Source organism: Narcine bancroftii, chromosome 3 (assembly GCF_036971445.1).
Source record: "Narcine bancroftii isolate sNarBan1 chromosome 3, sNarBan1.hap1, whole genome shotgun sequence".
Lineage (NCBI taxonomy): Eukaryota > Metazoa > Chordata > Chondrichthyes > Torpediniformes > Narcinidae > Narcine > Narcine bancroftii.
The window spans coordinates 134,031,086-134,046,166 of NC_091471.1; the positions used below are offsets into that span (position 1 = coordinate 134,031,086).

The 15,081-nt window shown below is 40.6% G+C and overlaps 1 protein-coding gene across 5 annotated transcripts in view; it reads left to right on the forward strand.

The window, feature by feature from the left end:
* The window catches only part of adad1 (adenosine deaminase domain containing 1 (testis-specific)), a 148,050-nt gene that overhangs the window by 46,076 nt on the left and 86,893 nt on the right, over positions 1-15,081 (forward strand). For all 5 annotated transcript variants that reach the window (XM_069925186.1, XM_069925183.1, XM_069925184.1 and 2 more), the window contains 3 exons: positions 3,628-3,816; positions 3,924-4,076; positions 10,193-10,282. In XM_069925186.1, the coding sequence (XP_069781287.1) occupies positions 3,628-3,816; positions 3,924-4,076; positions 10,193-10,282 (432 nt within the window). The remainder of the gene's footprint in view (positions 1-3,627; positions 3,817-3,923; positions 4,077-10,192; positions 10,283-15,081) is intronic.

A 15,081-nucleotide genomic window follows, 5' to 3' on the forward strand; every position in this document is an offset into this window, starting at 1 on the left:
CAGGCTAGTTTATCCATCCTGTATTAGCACCTGAATTGACATCAGCTCATCTTAAAATTATTCATTTTTGTTGCTAATTCTTACCATGACTTTTTTCTTTCATGCATGTTTGTACAGTTTCTTAATCTCTGTAATTACCTAATCTGTGCCATCTTCAAGGTTTTTGGGAATTTTCAATCATGTCTTCTGATTTTCTCTCACTTTAATCATGCTGCCTTTGATGGCCATACAAAGTGCCGGAATAAACATGGGTACTTTGGTATCCAAGTTCACGTGTAACAATACAACATAGAACACAACAGCACAGACCCTTCAACCCATTATTTTATTGCTGACCTATGTAAACAGTCTAATCCTTCCCTACCTCATATCCATGATCCTCTATTTTTTTTGCATACATGTGCCTATCTAAAAGTCTTTAACATGATCCTATTGTACCAGCCTCCATTACCACTCCTTTAAAGTTAAAATCTTTAGTTAACCTTTAAAGTTAAAATCTTTAGTTATAAAATATGTATTTCTTAAAGTAAATTGTAGACTTAAAAATATGTCTAGTGAGGGAATTGTAGGCTGGATACAGGGTCACACACAGGTCACAGCACATTTGCAAAAACACCATGGTACCTTAGTTGGAGTTGACACATCTGGGAAAAATAAAGCCATAAAACTGAAGAAGTGTTCGTAATTGAAACTCAACTACCAGGTGTGGTTCTTAAAAGCAATTTTTATGCACACTGTTTCAAACCTCAAGTATCATTTTGATGTGTAGACTTGCTGGTGTCGTAAACCACTTAGGCCTCTTGAACAGAGATGAGGGCAGATGTTGTTATGGATATGGAGTGGTTTTGAAGAAAGTTGGGAGGTTTTGCAGAAATGAATCTAAAACTGTGGTAATGTCACATCACATGATGTCAGAGAACTATATGCCAGGTACCCCTCCTGCATATTATATGCGTGTGTATGCTAGACAAGAATATTTTTACATGTTGAAACAACGCATACAATTTATAGTGAGCATGGGAATGTAATAGCGGCAATGAAAGAACGTGCACAATTTATAGCAGGCGTGGAAATTGGGTACATAAAAAATTACAAAATTCTGATCTTGGGAATATCTTTGGCCTGTGTGCCATGGTATACTGAGAAACACAACATTCTGGCTAGGGCACTGCAACTTATCACTAGCCATTTTTAAATTGCAGCACCTTGGTAGCCTCCTGGGACTCGGGTGCGATTACTGGGGCAAAGGTGCTGGAAGCACTTTTCAAATTGCATGGGGATCCCACCCCCATGATGATGCGATAAATGACACGTCAAGCACTCATGGGAACTACTGGCAGTCAGTCAATCCCCCCACCCCGGTTAGTTGCCATCTCCACCATTTCTCCCCACCATCTCTCTACCCCTCTGGAAGCAACCTCTCTCTTCTTTCCCCCCCCCCCCCCCCGCCCCATGGCAGTGGAACCTCAGCCAGGGGCTTCCCTGTGACACCAGTGTGCAAGCGTTAACATCACCAAAGTAACCGGGTTGGCCATTTCACCTATCAAACTGTCGGACCAAGGCGCCCAGGTAAGTTTTACTGGGTTCCCTGACCACCTCTGAGGTAGGTCAGGAACCCAGTTGGGTTTTGACCGGGTTGACCTGGTTGGTCCCTTTCAAATCACCATATAAAGGGGTTGCTAACCAAGCAAATTGTCCAGTTAACCCCAGTTAACATGACGATTTGAAAGGGCCTACAGTTAATTGCCCAGACTCGTTCCCTGAGAGGAGATTAATCTATCAAATGCCTCTGATCTGAGTCAATATTAAGATGATTCTGCCTTATGGTATCAGTTTAATCATCCTCATTACATCAAATCAAACCATAAATTTCTCATTTGCATACTATTTTGAAACAAGATAAGGTTTCCTTTAAAGAAAGGCTTTTTAAATCATGACAGAATTAAAATCCTGCTTAATTCTGAAGCTTGTATTTGATTCCTCTCCAAAGTGTTACAGAAGGATATCATCTGTATAATGGGTGATTGACACCTCTGGGGGGAAGTTGTAAAAACACACAATGCTGGAGAGACTCAGCAGGTCAAACAGTGTACTTTATGTAGCAAAGGCAGAGATACATAGCTGACATTTCGGGCTTGAGCCCTTCATCAATGTTTGAGGAAATGCAGGTGAGTATCAGAATAAAAGAGTGGGAGGGGGAAGGGGGTGGCAGGACAGGATTGGCGAAAGAACTGAAAGGCAGGAAATGGGGGATGGGGAAGAAAAGATGAGCAGGTTTAATGGAAAACAGTGAAGTCAATGTTCATTCCATCTGGCTAGAGGGTGTCCAGACAGAAAATGAGGTGTTGTTCCTCCAATCTGTGGGTGGTCAGGATAGGATAGTACATAAGGCCATGGAAAGACATGTGAGTGCGGGAGTATGACCCAGAATTAAAGTGGTTGGCCACTGGGAGGTTGCTGTGGTTGTGGATAGGAGGTGCTGAGTGAAGCGATCTCCCAGACTGGTCTCTCCAATGTAGAGGATGCCACAAAGAGTGCATTTACTATCGATGTAGTAAATTAAGTTCACTGGATGTATAGGTGAAGTGTTCCTTAGCATAGAAGTCCTGTTTGGGGCCCCGGACCATGGTGAGGGAGGAGGTGTGGGTGCAAGTTTTGCACCTCCTGCGGGCACAGGGGAAGGTGCCAGAGTTGTGATGGGTGGGGAGGGATGAGTGCATGAGGGAATTGCAGAGGGAGCGGTCCCTGTGGAAGGCCGTGAGAGGAGGAGCAGGAAAGATGTGTCTGGTGGTGGGATCCTGTAATAAATGCTGGAAATTCCAGCGGATGCAGAGTCTGGTGGAGTGGTAGGTGAGGATGAGGGGGATTCTATGTTGATTGAGTCTGGGGGCAGAAGGGGCCAGGGCAGATGAGTGGGAAATGGAGGAGATGCAGGTGAGGGTTGAGTTGATAGTGGAGCAGGGGAAGTCACGTTTAACAGATGTGGTGGAGATAGAGAAATTGAGAGAAGGGGATGGAATTCTTGCAGGGGGCAGGGTGTGAGAAAATATAGTCCAGGTAGTTATGGAATTTGGAGGGTTTATAACATATGTTAGTGGAAAGCTGGCCTCCTGAAATGGAGACAGAGAGATGCAGGAAGGGGAGAGTGTTATCGGAGATGAACCAGATGAGTTTGAGGTCGGGGTGGAAGTTGGATGCGAAGTGGATAAAGTTAACAAGCTTATTGTGGGAGCATGAACCAGCCTTGATGTAGTTGTCTATGTACCAGAGAAAGAATTGGGTGGTCTTGCCTGTGTATGCTTGCTTTGTGGATTGCTCCACAAAGCCTACAAACAGGCAGGGATAGCTGGGACCCATGCAGGTACCCATGGCTACTTCTTTAATTTGGAGGAAGTGGGATAAGTTGAAGGAGAAGTTATTGAAGGTGAGGACAAGTTCTGCCAGGCCGAGGAGGGTGTTGGTAGAGGGTAGTAGATCCTGGATCTCTCTGTCTCCATCTCAGGAGACCAGCTTTCCACTGAGCTAAATATCAATGAGTTGTTGTCACCGTCTGAGCAATTTGTAAAGAAAAAATGTTTTGATTATAGATTGATTCATTATGCTTTATGTGCATTTTTGCTTTTACAGGTCAGAACCCAAAGTCGCAATTAACTGAACATGTGAAATCACTCCCAAACAGTGCATTACCAGCTAAGAAAGTTTCTCAAATATTTATTGATAAATATAGACGTGGGGAAATGAACCCAGTTTCAGCTTTGCATCAATATGCACAGATGTTGCGTGTGCAACTTATTTTGAAAGAAACAGTAACAACAGGTAAATGTAAATTATTTTTTTCAGCTTCTATCTCACTGGAAAATTATTTTGTCTATCAATGGTAGAGTGATTTTCTTCAACTAAAATTAATGCATTTAACTTTTTAGGCAATGTATTTGGTCAATACTTTGCATTCTGTGCAGTGGTTGATGGCATTGAATATAAAACTGGAATGGGCCAAAATAAGAAAGAAGCAAAGGCAAATGCTGCACAATTAGCTCTCGATGAACTTCTGGACATGGATTGGAACAAAACATCAAGTGAGTATTCCAAAAAATATATCTCAGTAAATCAGAAGCTCAGGGATGAATAATTTGACATCTGCAATTCTGTTCCTTGGTTGTGAGAGTAAATGTTAACAAATGTTATGAGTGAGATTTTTTTTCATTTGATTATAGAGTTATACAGCTCTTCAGCTGAACTTGTCTTTGAGACTAATTTAGCATTTTGGTCTTAAATCATGGTCCATAATTATTAACCAAATTATGGTTAAAATTAAGGAATTATTTATTGGAAGGACTAATTTGAAGGCAGAATATATGGTTAATGGCAGGATTCTTAACAGTGTGGAAAAACAGCGATGTTGGGGTCCAAATCCATAGCTCTGTCAAGGTTGCCATGCAGGTTAAAAGAGTTGTTTAAAAAGGTATGCTGGCCTTAATTAGTTGGTGGATTGAGTTCAAGAGTCATGAGGTAAAGTTTCAGTTCCATAAAACTGGTTAGATCATGTTCAGTTCTTGTTGCCTCATTACAGGAAGGATGTGGAAGCTGTGGAGAGGATGCAGAGGAAATTTACAAGAATGATGCCTGGATTAGAGAATGTGTCTTGTAACACAAGGTTACAAAGCTAGGGCTTTTCTCTTTGGAAAGAAGAATGAGAGGTGAATTAATAGAATTCTTCAAGATTATTTGCAACTCTCACCCCCAGCACCTTTTTCCTGGGGTGACAGTAGTAAACACCAGAGGACATCTGTACAAGGTGAGGTGAGGAAAGTTTAGGGAAGATGTCAGGAGTAAACCTTTTGCGCAGAGTAGCGGGTGCTTGGGATGCATTGCCGGGGTGGTGATGGATGAGGCTAGTACAATAAGGACTTTTAAAAGATTCTTAGACAGGCACATGGATACCAGAAAAGTGGAGGGTTATGGGTGTAAGTTCGGAAAGTTTATAATGTTGAGTTTCTATCGGTCAGCTTATCTTTGTGGGCCGAAGGACATGTGCTGTGTTTTATGCTCAATGACTCTGGATATACAAGTACTTGGTTACACAGGGACTGATTAAGGATAGTCATCATGGTTTTGTGTATGGTAGATCATGTCTAAACAGAATTTTTTGAAAAGGTTACCAGGATATTGATGAAAGAAAGGCAGTGGATGTTGTCTTCATGGACTTTTATTGAGGCAGCTGAAAAGGTCTCAGAGGCAGGTTGGTCAAGGAGGTTCGGTCATTTGGTATCCAAGATGAGATGGTATATTGGATTAGATATTAGTTTAGCACAAGAAGCCAGAGAGTGGTAGTAGATGATTGCCCCTCTGCCTGGAGGCCTGTGACAAGTGGTGTGCATCAGTGATTGATGCTGGCTCCATTATTGTTTGTTATCTATACCAATGATCTGGATGATAATGTGGTAAATTGGATTAACAAATTTATAGATGACAGTGATTAGGGGTGCATTTTTCAGCAAGGATGATTTTCATAGCTTGCAACATGATCTGGACTAGCTGTAAAATGGCAGATGGAATTTAATGTAGATCTGTGTGAGGTGTTGCACTTTGGGAGGATGTGGAGACTGAGTCAGAGGTTTCGGTGAGTAGGGGCTGAGGAGTTGAATTAAATAAGGGCCACCCTATTCGAGGAGCAAAGAAGGATTCAGCAGATAGGCACAGGTAAGGGCAGGTTTTATTTATTTTGTATATTTTTTTCCTGACGTCATAGATAGTGAAATGGCAACTAGGGTAGTGGAATGCTCCTCTTGCAGAATGTTAATAGTCAGAGACTATTAACACTTGGAATATCATGACCTGAAGACTTCATCTGCGAGAAGTGCATTCAACAGCAGCCCCTCACAAACTGAGTTAAGGAATTGCAACTGGAGTTGGATGAACTCCAAATTATGCAGGAAGCTGAGAGGCTGATAGACAGGAGCTAAAGGGATGCTATAACATTGGTAGACAATCAATGGCCTTCTCCCACGCCCCCTCGCTCTACCCCCACCCCTGCTCTCCCCTCCCTGCTTTCTCCTCCCCCTCCTCCCTCCAAATTTATTCAGCACGCAACCCAATGTATTTGCCCAATCACCTTCAGCTGCTACAACATACACCATTCGCCGCACTAAACTGTCAGCCTTTGTCATTCGTGGCCCAGGGACTGTGTGTGTGGATTAAACATCCCTCAGCATAGGAAACAATTTGTACATCACTTTCTACCCCAGGAAAAATAACTCAGATTGGTGCTCCCAGAAACATGTTTTGCCCTCAAGATGGGTCTGAGACAAGGTGAGCATCAGGGGGCCAGCTGTTCTGCTCTTGGTACCAGGCTACTCGACCCGCTTCCTCCCCCCGCGCGCCCCCTGCTCCCTCTCCCTCCCCCCACGCGCCCCCCGCTCTTTCCCCCCCCCCCACTGCTTGCTTCTCTTTCCCCCTCCCCAATCGTCCCCGTTAGAACACCTAGGAGGCAGGAGAAAGGTAACTGGGTTAAAGTCAGGAGAGGGAAAGGAAACAGGCAAGCAGTGCAAGACACCCTGTTGCAATTCCCCACACTAACAAGTATGCCATTTTGAAAACTGTTCAGGGGGATGACCTATCAGGGACAAGCCACAGCAGTCAGTTCTCTGGAATGGAGTTTGGTCTGATGGCAAAGAAGGAAAGGGAGGAGAAGAGATGAGCTCCAGTGATAGGTGATTCCACATTTAGGAGGACAGATAAGAGGCTCTTTGGAACTGATCGAGATTCCCAAATGGTATGCTGCCTCCATGAAGCTAGGGTCTGAGATATTTCAGATTGAGTTCATGTCATTCTCAAGAGGGAGGGTGAGTAGCCAGATGTTGTGGCCCATGTAGGGACTTAATGTCAGGGGTATCAAGGGTGATGATTTCTTGCAAAGAGAGTTTAGGGAGTTGGGTGCTAAATTGAGGGATAGGACCTCTGGGGTTGTGATATCAGGATTGGTACCTGTGCCATATGCTAGTGAGGTTAGAAATAAGAGGATAATGCAGCTTAACATGTGGCTAAATACATGGTGCAGAAGGGAGGGCTTCAGGTTTTTGGATCATTGGGCTCTCTTCCAGGAAAAGTGGGACCTGTTCCAACAGGGCAGTTTGCATCTAACCTAGAGGGGGACTAATATCTTTGCAGGAAGGTTTGCTAGTGCTGCTCTGGGGGGTTTAGAACATAAGAAATAGGACAGAGGAGGCCATCAGGTTCATCAAGCCTGCTCTGCCATTTGACATGATCATGGCTGATCAGGTGATCGGCTCATCTTCTCTTATCTTCCTTTTCCCCATATTCCTTAATTCCCTTACTATGTAGAAATCTATCCACCCTTGTCTTAAATATATTTACTGAGGTCAACTCCACCACTTCAATGGGCAGCACCCATTCTCTACCCTCTGGGAAAAGCTATTCCTCCTCATCTCCGTCTTAAATTTATTACCCTGAATCTTGAGACTATGTCCCCTAATTCTGGTCTCCCCGACCAATGGAAACAACTTACCTGTCTCAATCATTATCTTTCATAATTTTATGTTTTTATAAGATCCCTTCATTCTTCTAAATACCAGCGAATACAGTCCCAGACAATTCAATCCCTTGAATCAACCTGGTGACTTCCTCTGCTGCACTGCCTTCAAAGCTAGTACATCCTTCCTCAAGTAAGGAGAGCAGAACTGCAGGCAGTTCTCACCAGTACTTGTACAGTTGCAGCATAACCTCTCTGCTCCTAAATTCAATCCCTCAAACAATGAAGGCCAACATTCTATATTAGACTTCTTGATAAAGAACATACAAACCATCCTTTTGTAATTCATGCACAATCATTCCCAAGTCCATCTGCATGTCACCATGCTGTAATCGCTTGCAGTTTAAATAATTTTGTGATCTTCCATTCTTCCCTCCAAAGTGGATAATCTCACATTTGCTTACATTGTACTCCATCTGCCAGAACCTTGCCCACTTACTTAGCCTATCTATATATTTCTCTGCTGCAGACTCTCCATATCCTCTGCACAATTTGCTTTTCCATTCATTTTAGAATCATCAACAAATTTGGAGTCACCACACTCGGTCCTTCTTCCAGATCATTTATTTATACTAATTTGATATGATTAGTAGGTACATTATTGGAAGGTGTTCTAAGAGATCAGATATACAAATATTTGGATAGGCAGGGACTGATTAGCAATAGTCATCATAGCTTTGAGTGAGCTATGTTGTGTTTAACCAATCTTGAGTTTTTTGAAGAGGTTACCAAGAAAGGTGACGAAGGAAAGACTGTGAATGATGTCTACATGGACTTTAGTAAGGCCTTTAACAATGTCCAACATGGGAGGTTAGTCAGGAAGGTTCAGAAACTCACATTTCATGATGAGGTTGTAAACTGGACCATACAGGAGAAGCCATAGAGTTGTGGTAGATGATTGCTTCTCAGACTGGAGGCCTGTGACAAGTGGTGTGCCTCAAGGATCATTGGTGGCACCATGGTTGTTTGCCATCTTTATCAGTGATCTGGATATGATGTGGTCACTTGGATCAGCAAGTTTGCTGATGACACAAAGATTGGAGGCATTGCAGACAATGAGGAAGGCTTTCAAAGCTTGCATAGGGATCTGGACAGCTGGAAAAATGGACTGAAAAATGGCAGATGGAACTTAATGCAGACAAGTGTGAGGTGTTTTGGAAGGACAAACCAAGATAGGAAATACACGGTAAATGGTAAGGCACTGTGATGTGCAGTAGAACAAAGAGATCTGGGAATACAGATACATAATTCCCTGAAAGTGGCATCACAGATAGACAGGGTTGAAAAAGAGAACTTTTGGTGCATTGGCCTTCATAAATAAAAGTATTGAGTGAGCAAGTTGGGATGTTATGGTAAAGTTGTATAAGATGTTGGTGAGGCCAAATTTGGATTATTGTGTGCAGTTTTGGTCACCTAACTACAGGAAAGATATCAATAAGATAAAGGTTTATTAGAATGTTGTCCAGACATCAGGAAAGGACCAAGTTACAGGGAAAGGTTAACAGATTAGGATTTTTACCTTTACTTTATTTCCTGGATCTTGGAAGAATGAGAGGAGATTTGAGAGCGTTATTTAAAATTATGAGGGGTATAAACAGAGTAAATGTAGGTAGACTTTTTCTACTGAGAGTAGGTGAGATACAAAACAGAGGGCATGGGTTAAGGGTGAAAGGTGAAAAGTTTAGTCGGAACATTGAGGGTAACTTCTTCACACAGAGAGTGGTGGGGGAGTGGAATGATCTGCAAGTTGAAATAGTAAATGCGGGCTCAATTTTAACATATAAGAAGAATTTGGACAGGTACATGGAAGGTGGGTATGGAGGGCTATGGAATGGGTGTAGGTCAGTGGGAGTATGCAGAAAAATAGTTTGGCACAGACTAAAAGGGCCAAAGGGCCTGTTTCGGTGCTGTAATTTTCTATTGTTCTATGGGTAGGAGGACTTCATGGTGAATGGTAGTGCATCTCAGAGTGTGGTAGATCTGATGGAACTGGGATATGTACATAATTCATTTGAAGTGGCATTACAGTTAGATGGGATTAGAAAGAGAGCTTTTGGCACATTGTCTTTTATCAATCAAAGTATTGAGTACAGGAGTTTGGATGGTATGCTGATATTGTATAAGATACTGGTTGGGCCAAATTTAATATATTGTGTCCAGCTTTGCTCATCTCCCTCCAGGAAAGTTATAAGATTGAAAGAGTATACAGAAAATTTATAAAGATGTTGCTGCAACCTGAGAAGCTGAGTTGAAGGGAAAGGTTGAATAACTTAGGACTTTATCCCCTGGAGTGTTGGGCAATGTGGGGAGATTTGATAGTGTAAAGGTGTAAAAGGTTAGATGAAAGTAGGCTTTTTTTTTGATGTGGTTAGGTGAGGCAAGAATGAGACAATGAGATGAAGTGGAAAAATATTTTGGCACAGACTAGATGGACTGAAGGGCCTGTTTCTGTACTGTAGTGTTCCATGATTCTCAGAAGCCCCTCAAATTTTATTTATTGTAATAGATTACTGAGATGTTTTCAATTAGATATTAAGGAAGGATAGATAGCACCTGAAAGATGAGAAAATGCAGCTAGTTGTGATCGTGTTAATTAGAAGGATAAACATTATTCACAGCCATATTTTAAATGCTTACTTTCAGCTTCATGTCCTGCTACAATATCTGCTGAACGAAGAACAATTGCAGCATCAAGTTTGCCTTCAAGAAATCAGCCATCAAAACTGGGTTATGGTGAGAATATAGTAACTTTGCATTACTCAGAAGTTTTCATTTTAGATTGACATCCAGACATTAAAAACACTTGTTCAAAAACGATATAGACTCTGTTGTCCAGAAATTGGTTTGCTGCTAAATGGAAGCAGGAATCCTGGGCAGCCTGGTTAACTATTCAGGCAGTGGAGTTATTAAATGTGATGCTTGAGAAAATATGCAAGCTTCTGTGGGATATCTTACAGTGCCTTAAATGAAAAATTCTCTATACCTGCACCTAAGCATTGAAGGACACTTTGTACTTAGCTACTACACTGCTAGATATTTATTTTCATTTGTTCTGTACTAATTGAAAAATACATCAAGAAGGTTCTTCCAGCCCAAGAATCCTGTGCTGTCCAATTAAATCTAATTAACCTACCAGCCCCACACATTTTTGGAGGGTGGGAGGAAACTGAAGCACCTAAAGAAAACCCACACATATCATGGGGAAAATATTATAAACAGCACCAAATTCGAACCCAGGTTGCTGGTGCTGCAATAGTTTTGCGCTAACCCTTATGTGAACTGTGCCATTTATTTGATGTGGTTGCAAGAAAAACTTTGTAGAGCGGAGTGTGCGTCTTGTGCTCCAGAGGCGTCAGAAGGCCTCCCATGATATAATTTAAAATGAGGTGCTGGTTAATTTAATCAGTGATTTATCTTTCATATGAGAGTAATGTGTAAATAATTGCTGAATGCTTCAAGACTTGAAATACTCTCAGTGGCAACATTTGCACACTTCAGACATTGCTGGCATTGCATATGCTTGTATCATTCTCTCACTCTTTCCCTTGTTCCACTTGTAAGCATGCATAAGCTGAAGAAATTTAAGCTAGATGGTAATGCCATTGCAAAATGTTCATATTCCTGCATTAAGTTCCTTCCTGTCTTTGACAAAACAAGTACTTGCGTGTTCACTGGGCGGGAGAAAATAGTCCTCCACCTGATAGGCAATGACATCACCAATTAGTGCAGAAGAAATTGCAGCTGATCTCCCAAGTTGCCATGAAAGACCACTATTCAGGGCCCCAAAAAGTCCTTCCAAGTGAACCAACACTATCTGCAGGGGTCATCTATTGCAACAGGTACTCCCATTGTGGCCTTCTCTACATTGGAGAGACTGAACAAAGTAGAACATCATTTTGTGGAGCACATTTGCTCTGTCCACAGCAATGGCAGGAATCTCCCAGTGGCCAACCATTTCATTTTTGCATCCCACCCCTGCGCCGATATGTCCATGGCCTTGTGCACTGCCAAACCAAGGCCATCCATAAATTGGAGGAGCAAAACCTTATAATCCATCTGGGCACTCAAACTAGATGGCATTAACATCAACTTCTCCTGTTTCTGATAGGACACTCCCTTGTTTTCCTCTCTGCCCCATCCCTTTGACACCTCCAGTTCTCCAACCCCTTCCCTCTCCATTCAGAGAGATTTCCCCTCCCTATCACCTCAGGTTCTTATATCCACATCTCGATGCAGGGCTCAGACTTGAAATGTTGGTTATGTATGTTTATCTTTGCTACATATAGAACTCTACATGATTTGCTGAGATTATCAAGTATTTTTATTCAAACAAATATATTATTTCTCTAAGTTGAGATAATCTATTAACCAGAGGTATAGCAAGGCATCTCAGACCGTGGAATACTCATCCTGGGAACTCTAGGACCTTTTCATAGATTTTAACACACATACAAACTGACATTGAGCCACAATTACCGTCATGACAATCCATTCTTGACGCTGACTTTCTTTTATGTTGACATGTTTTAGGATGTCATCTTACAGTTTGAGAGCACAGCAAAATGGGCTCTCAGACAGATAAAGAGAGATGACAGCTACTTGAGGAGTCTCTGAGAGATATCTTGCTCGCCAACCATGATTTAGTACTGAATACTGATGGCAGTTCAGCCAGAATCAACTTCTTAGCACTAGGTGTGGCATAACTGTAAAAAGTGATGGAAGAGGAAGGATGAGAGAACGTGGAAAAAGAGAGGTATAAAGCAGATTTAAGAAGTTTAGGAACAAAAAGAGGCACAAAGAGGCTTTGGCAGGCAGAGTAAGAATAAATCCAAAGGGTTTCTATAGATAGTGAGGGATAGAATTGGACCCCTTGTAGATAGGGTAGGCTATGTGAAAAATCAGAGGAGATGGGGGAAATTTTAAATGATTTCTTTTCCTCGGTATTCACTAGGGAAAAAAATATTGTACCAGTTGAAGTAAAGAAAAATAGTGGGGAGGTCATGAAGCATATAAGGATAACTGAGGAGGTAGTGATGGCAGTGTTTAAAAAAAGATAAAGGTGGACAAATCTCTGGGTCCGGACAATGTATTCCCAAGGACACTCAGGGAGACTAGTGTACAGATAGTGGGGCCATTAACAGAGATATTTGGGATGTCACTGGTCATGGGGGTAGTGCCAGAGGATTGGAGGGTGGCTCATGTTCTTCCTCTGTTTAAGAAAGGGACCAAATGTAAGCCTGGAAATTATAGACCTGTGAGTCTGACGTCTGTGGTGGGTAAGTTGATGGAAAGTGTTCTGAGGGATGGCATTTACAAATATTTGGAAGAACAGGGATTGATAGGTAGTAGTCAGCATGGTTTTGTCAGGGGTAGATCAGGCTTAACAAACCTTATAGAGTTTTTCAAGGGGGTTACAAAAAAGATTGATGAAGGGAAGGCTGTGGATGTTGTCTATTTAGACTTTAGTAAAGCTTTTGACAAAGTTCCCCACAGGAGGTTAGGAAAAAAGGTGGAGGCGTTAGGTATAAATAAGGAGGTAGTGAAATGAATTCAGCAATGGTTGGATGAGAGGTGTCAGAGAGTAGTGGTAGAAAATTGTTTGTTTAATTGGAGGCCGGTGACTAGTGGAGTTCCTCAGGGATCGGTCCTGGGTCCACTATTGTTTGTTATATATATTAACGATCTGAGGAAGGGATGGTAAATTGGATAAGTAAGTTTGCAGATGATACAAAGATTGGTGGTATTTTGGACAGTGAGGAAAATCTGCTCAGTCGTTACCAATTATACAATTTCAGGAAAGACTTAGTCCTCCACGGTCTCCAAAGAGAGTGGAGATACAAGATGGGAATCGAATTCCAAGGAGAAATGGAAATAATGGTGGTCGAAGTGATAAAGTTGATTTAAAAAATACTAAAAAGATTTTTTTTCTCTCTCTTTTTGAGAAAATTTTAAATAATGATGATAGTTTATGTGAAACGTGAGTTGGGAGAGGGAGCTGAGTGGGCACTATTTTCCAGAAGTCATCAGCTACGTGTGAGTTACCTCACACCCGATATTGTGTGGGAGTTACCGCAATGAGCGGTTGACCCAGGACGAGGTAGCAGTTGCCTCCTGCCTGGTTTTTTTTTCTTATTAATTTTTGGATTGAGGAGTGAAGGTTTTTTTTTATTATTTTTAAAACATTTTTTATATATTCGTTTTTGTAGTTTTAGGAGGGGATAAGGGGAGGAAGTGTTTTTTTTTCTTTCTCTCTTTTTTTCCTTTTTTTTTTGTGCGTTCTTTTAAGTAATGTTTAAATTTAAATTTTTTTTTAATACTTACGGTTTTAATAATTTTATTAAGTATAAGAAAGTATTTGCTTGTTTAAAAAATTAAAAGTTGATGTGGTTTTTTTTTGTAAAGTTTATTTAGTAGATAAGGAATATTTGAAATTTAAATCTGAATGGGATGGATAAGCTTTTTATTTTTTATTTAACTTCAAGGTGAAAGGAGTGGTAATTCTGGTGTAAATTATTTTATCTTAGTTACAGAACGAAGGGAATAATGGTGAAAGTTATAAATTGAATTGTACAATTCTTAATAAGGCTTGAATTTTGTTTGTTGTTTATGGTCCATTTGTTGAAGATATAGTTTTTGTTGTAGATGTGTTTTTATTATTTGGATATGTGGATTTTAAAGTAATGATTGGGGATATTTAAATGTGGTATTGGGGCTTTTATTGGATAAGTATTCAAGAGCAAAAGGGAAAAATGGTGGAAGAGTACTAAAATTGAATTGTATAATGCTTAATGAGGTTTGGATTTTGTTTTAAGATGGTGGTTTATGTGACTAATATGATGATAGATGTGAAGTTAGTTAATATTTTGTGAAGGGTTATTTTTATGGAGAAAGTTTTTTTTAATCTTTTTTTCTCATGCTACAATTCTTTTTTAAGAATTGATTATTGTTTAATGTTTTTGTTTTTTTTGTAAGTGGGTTTTTTTTCTCTTACATATATTACTAATCTTAATAATCCTTCACTCTTTTTTGTGGGGGGGAGAAGGAGGGGGGGTTGGATTAATTTGATTCGGTTTATTAATGTTGTAATAATTATTGGGAGGGTATAGTTTGTTTAGATTTCAGATGTTGTATTGTAATTTCATTATTTCATTTTTAATTTTTTTTAATGTAATCTTATATCTTATTCATGTTATAAAATCTTAAATAAAGTTTTTAAAAAAAGGACAGTGAGGAAGATTACCATGGCTTAAAAAGAGATATAGGAAAGCTAGAGGAGTGGGCTGAGAAATGGCTGATGGAATTTAATACGGATAAGTGTGAAGTGTTGCATTTTGGAAAGGCAAATCTAAATAGGTCATATACATTGAATGGTAGACAATTGAGGAGTGCAGAGCAACAAAGGGATTTAGGAGTTATGGTAAATAGTACCCTCAAAGTTGATAATCAGGAAGATAGAGTGGTGAAGAAGGCATTAGGAATGTTGGCCTTCATAAATTGGAGTATTGAATTCAAGAGTTGGGATGTTATGATGA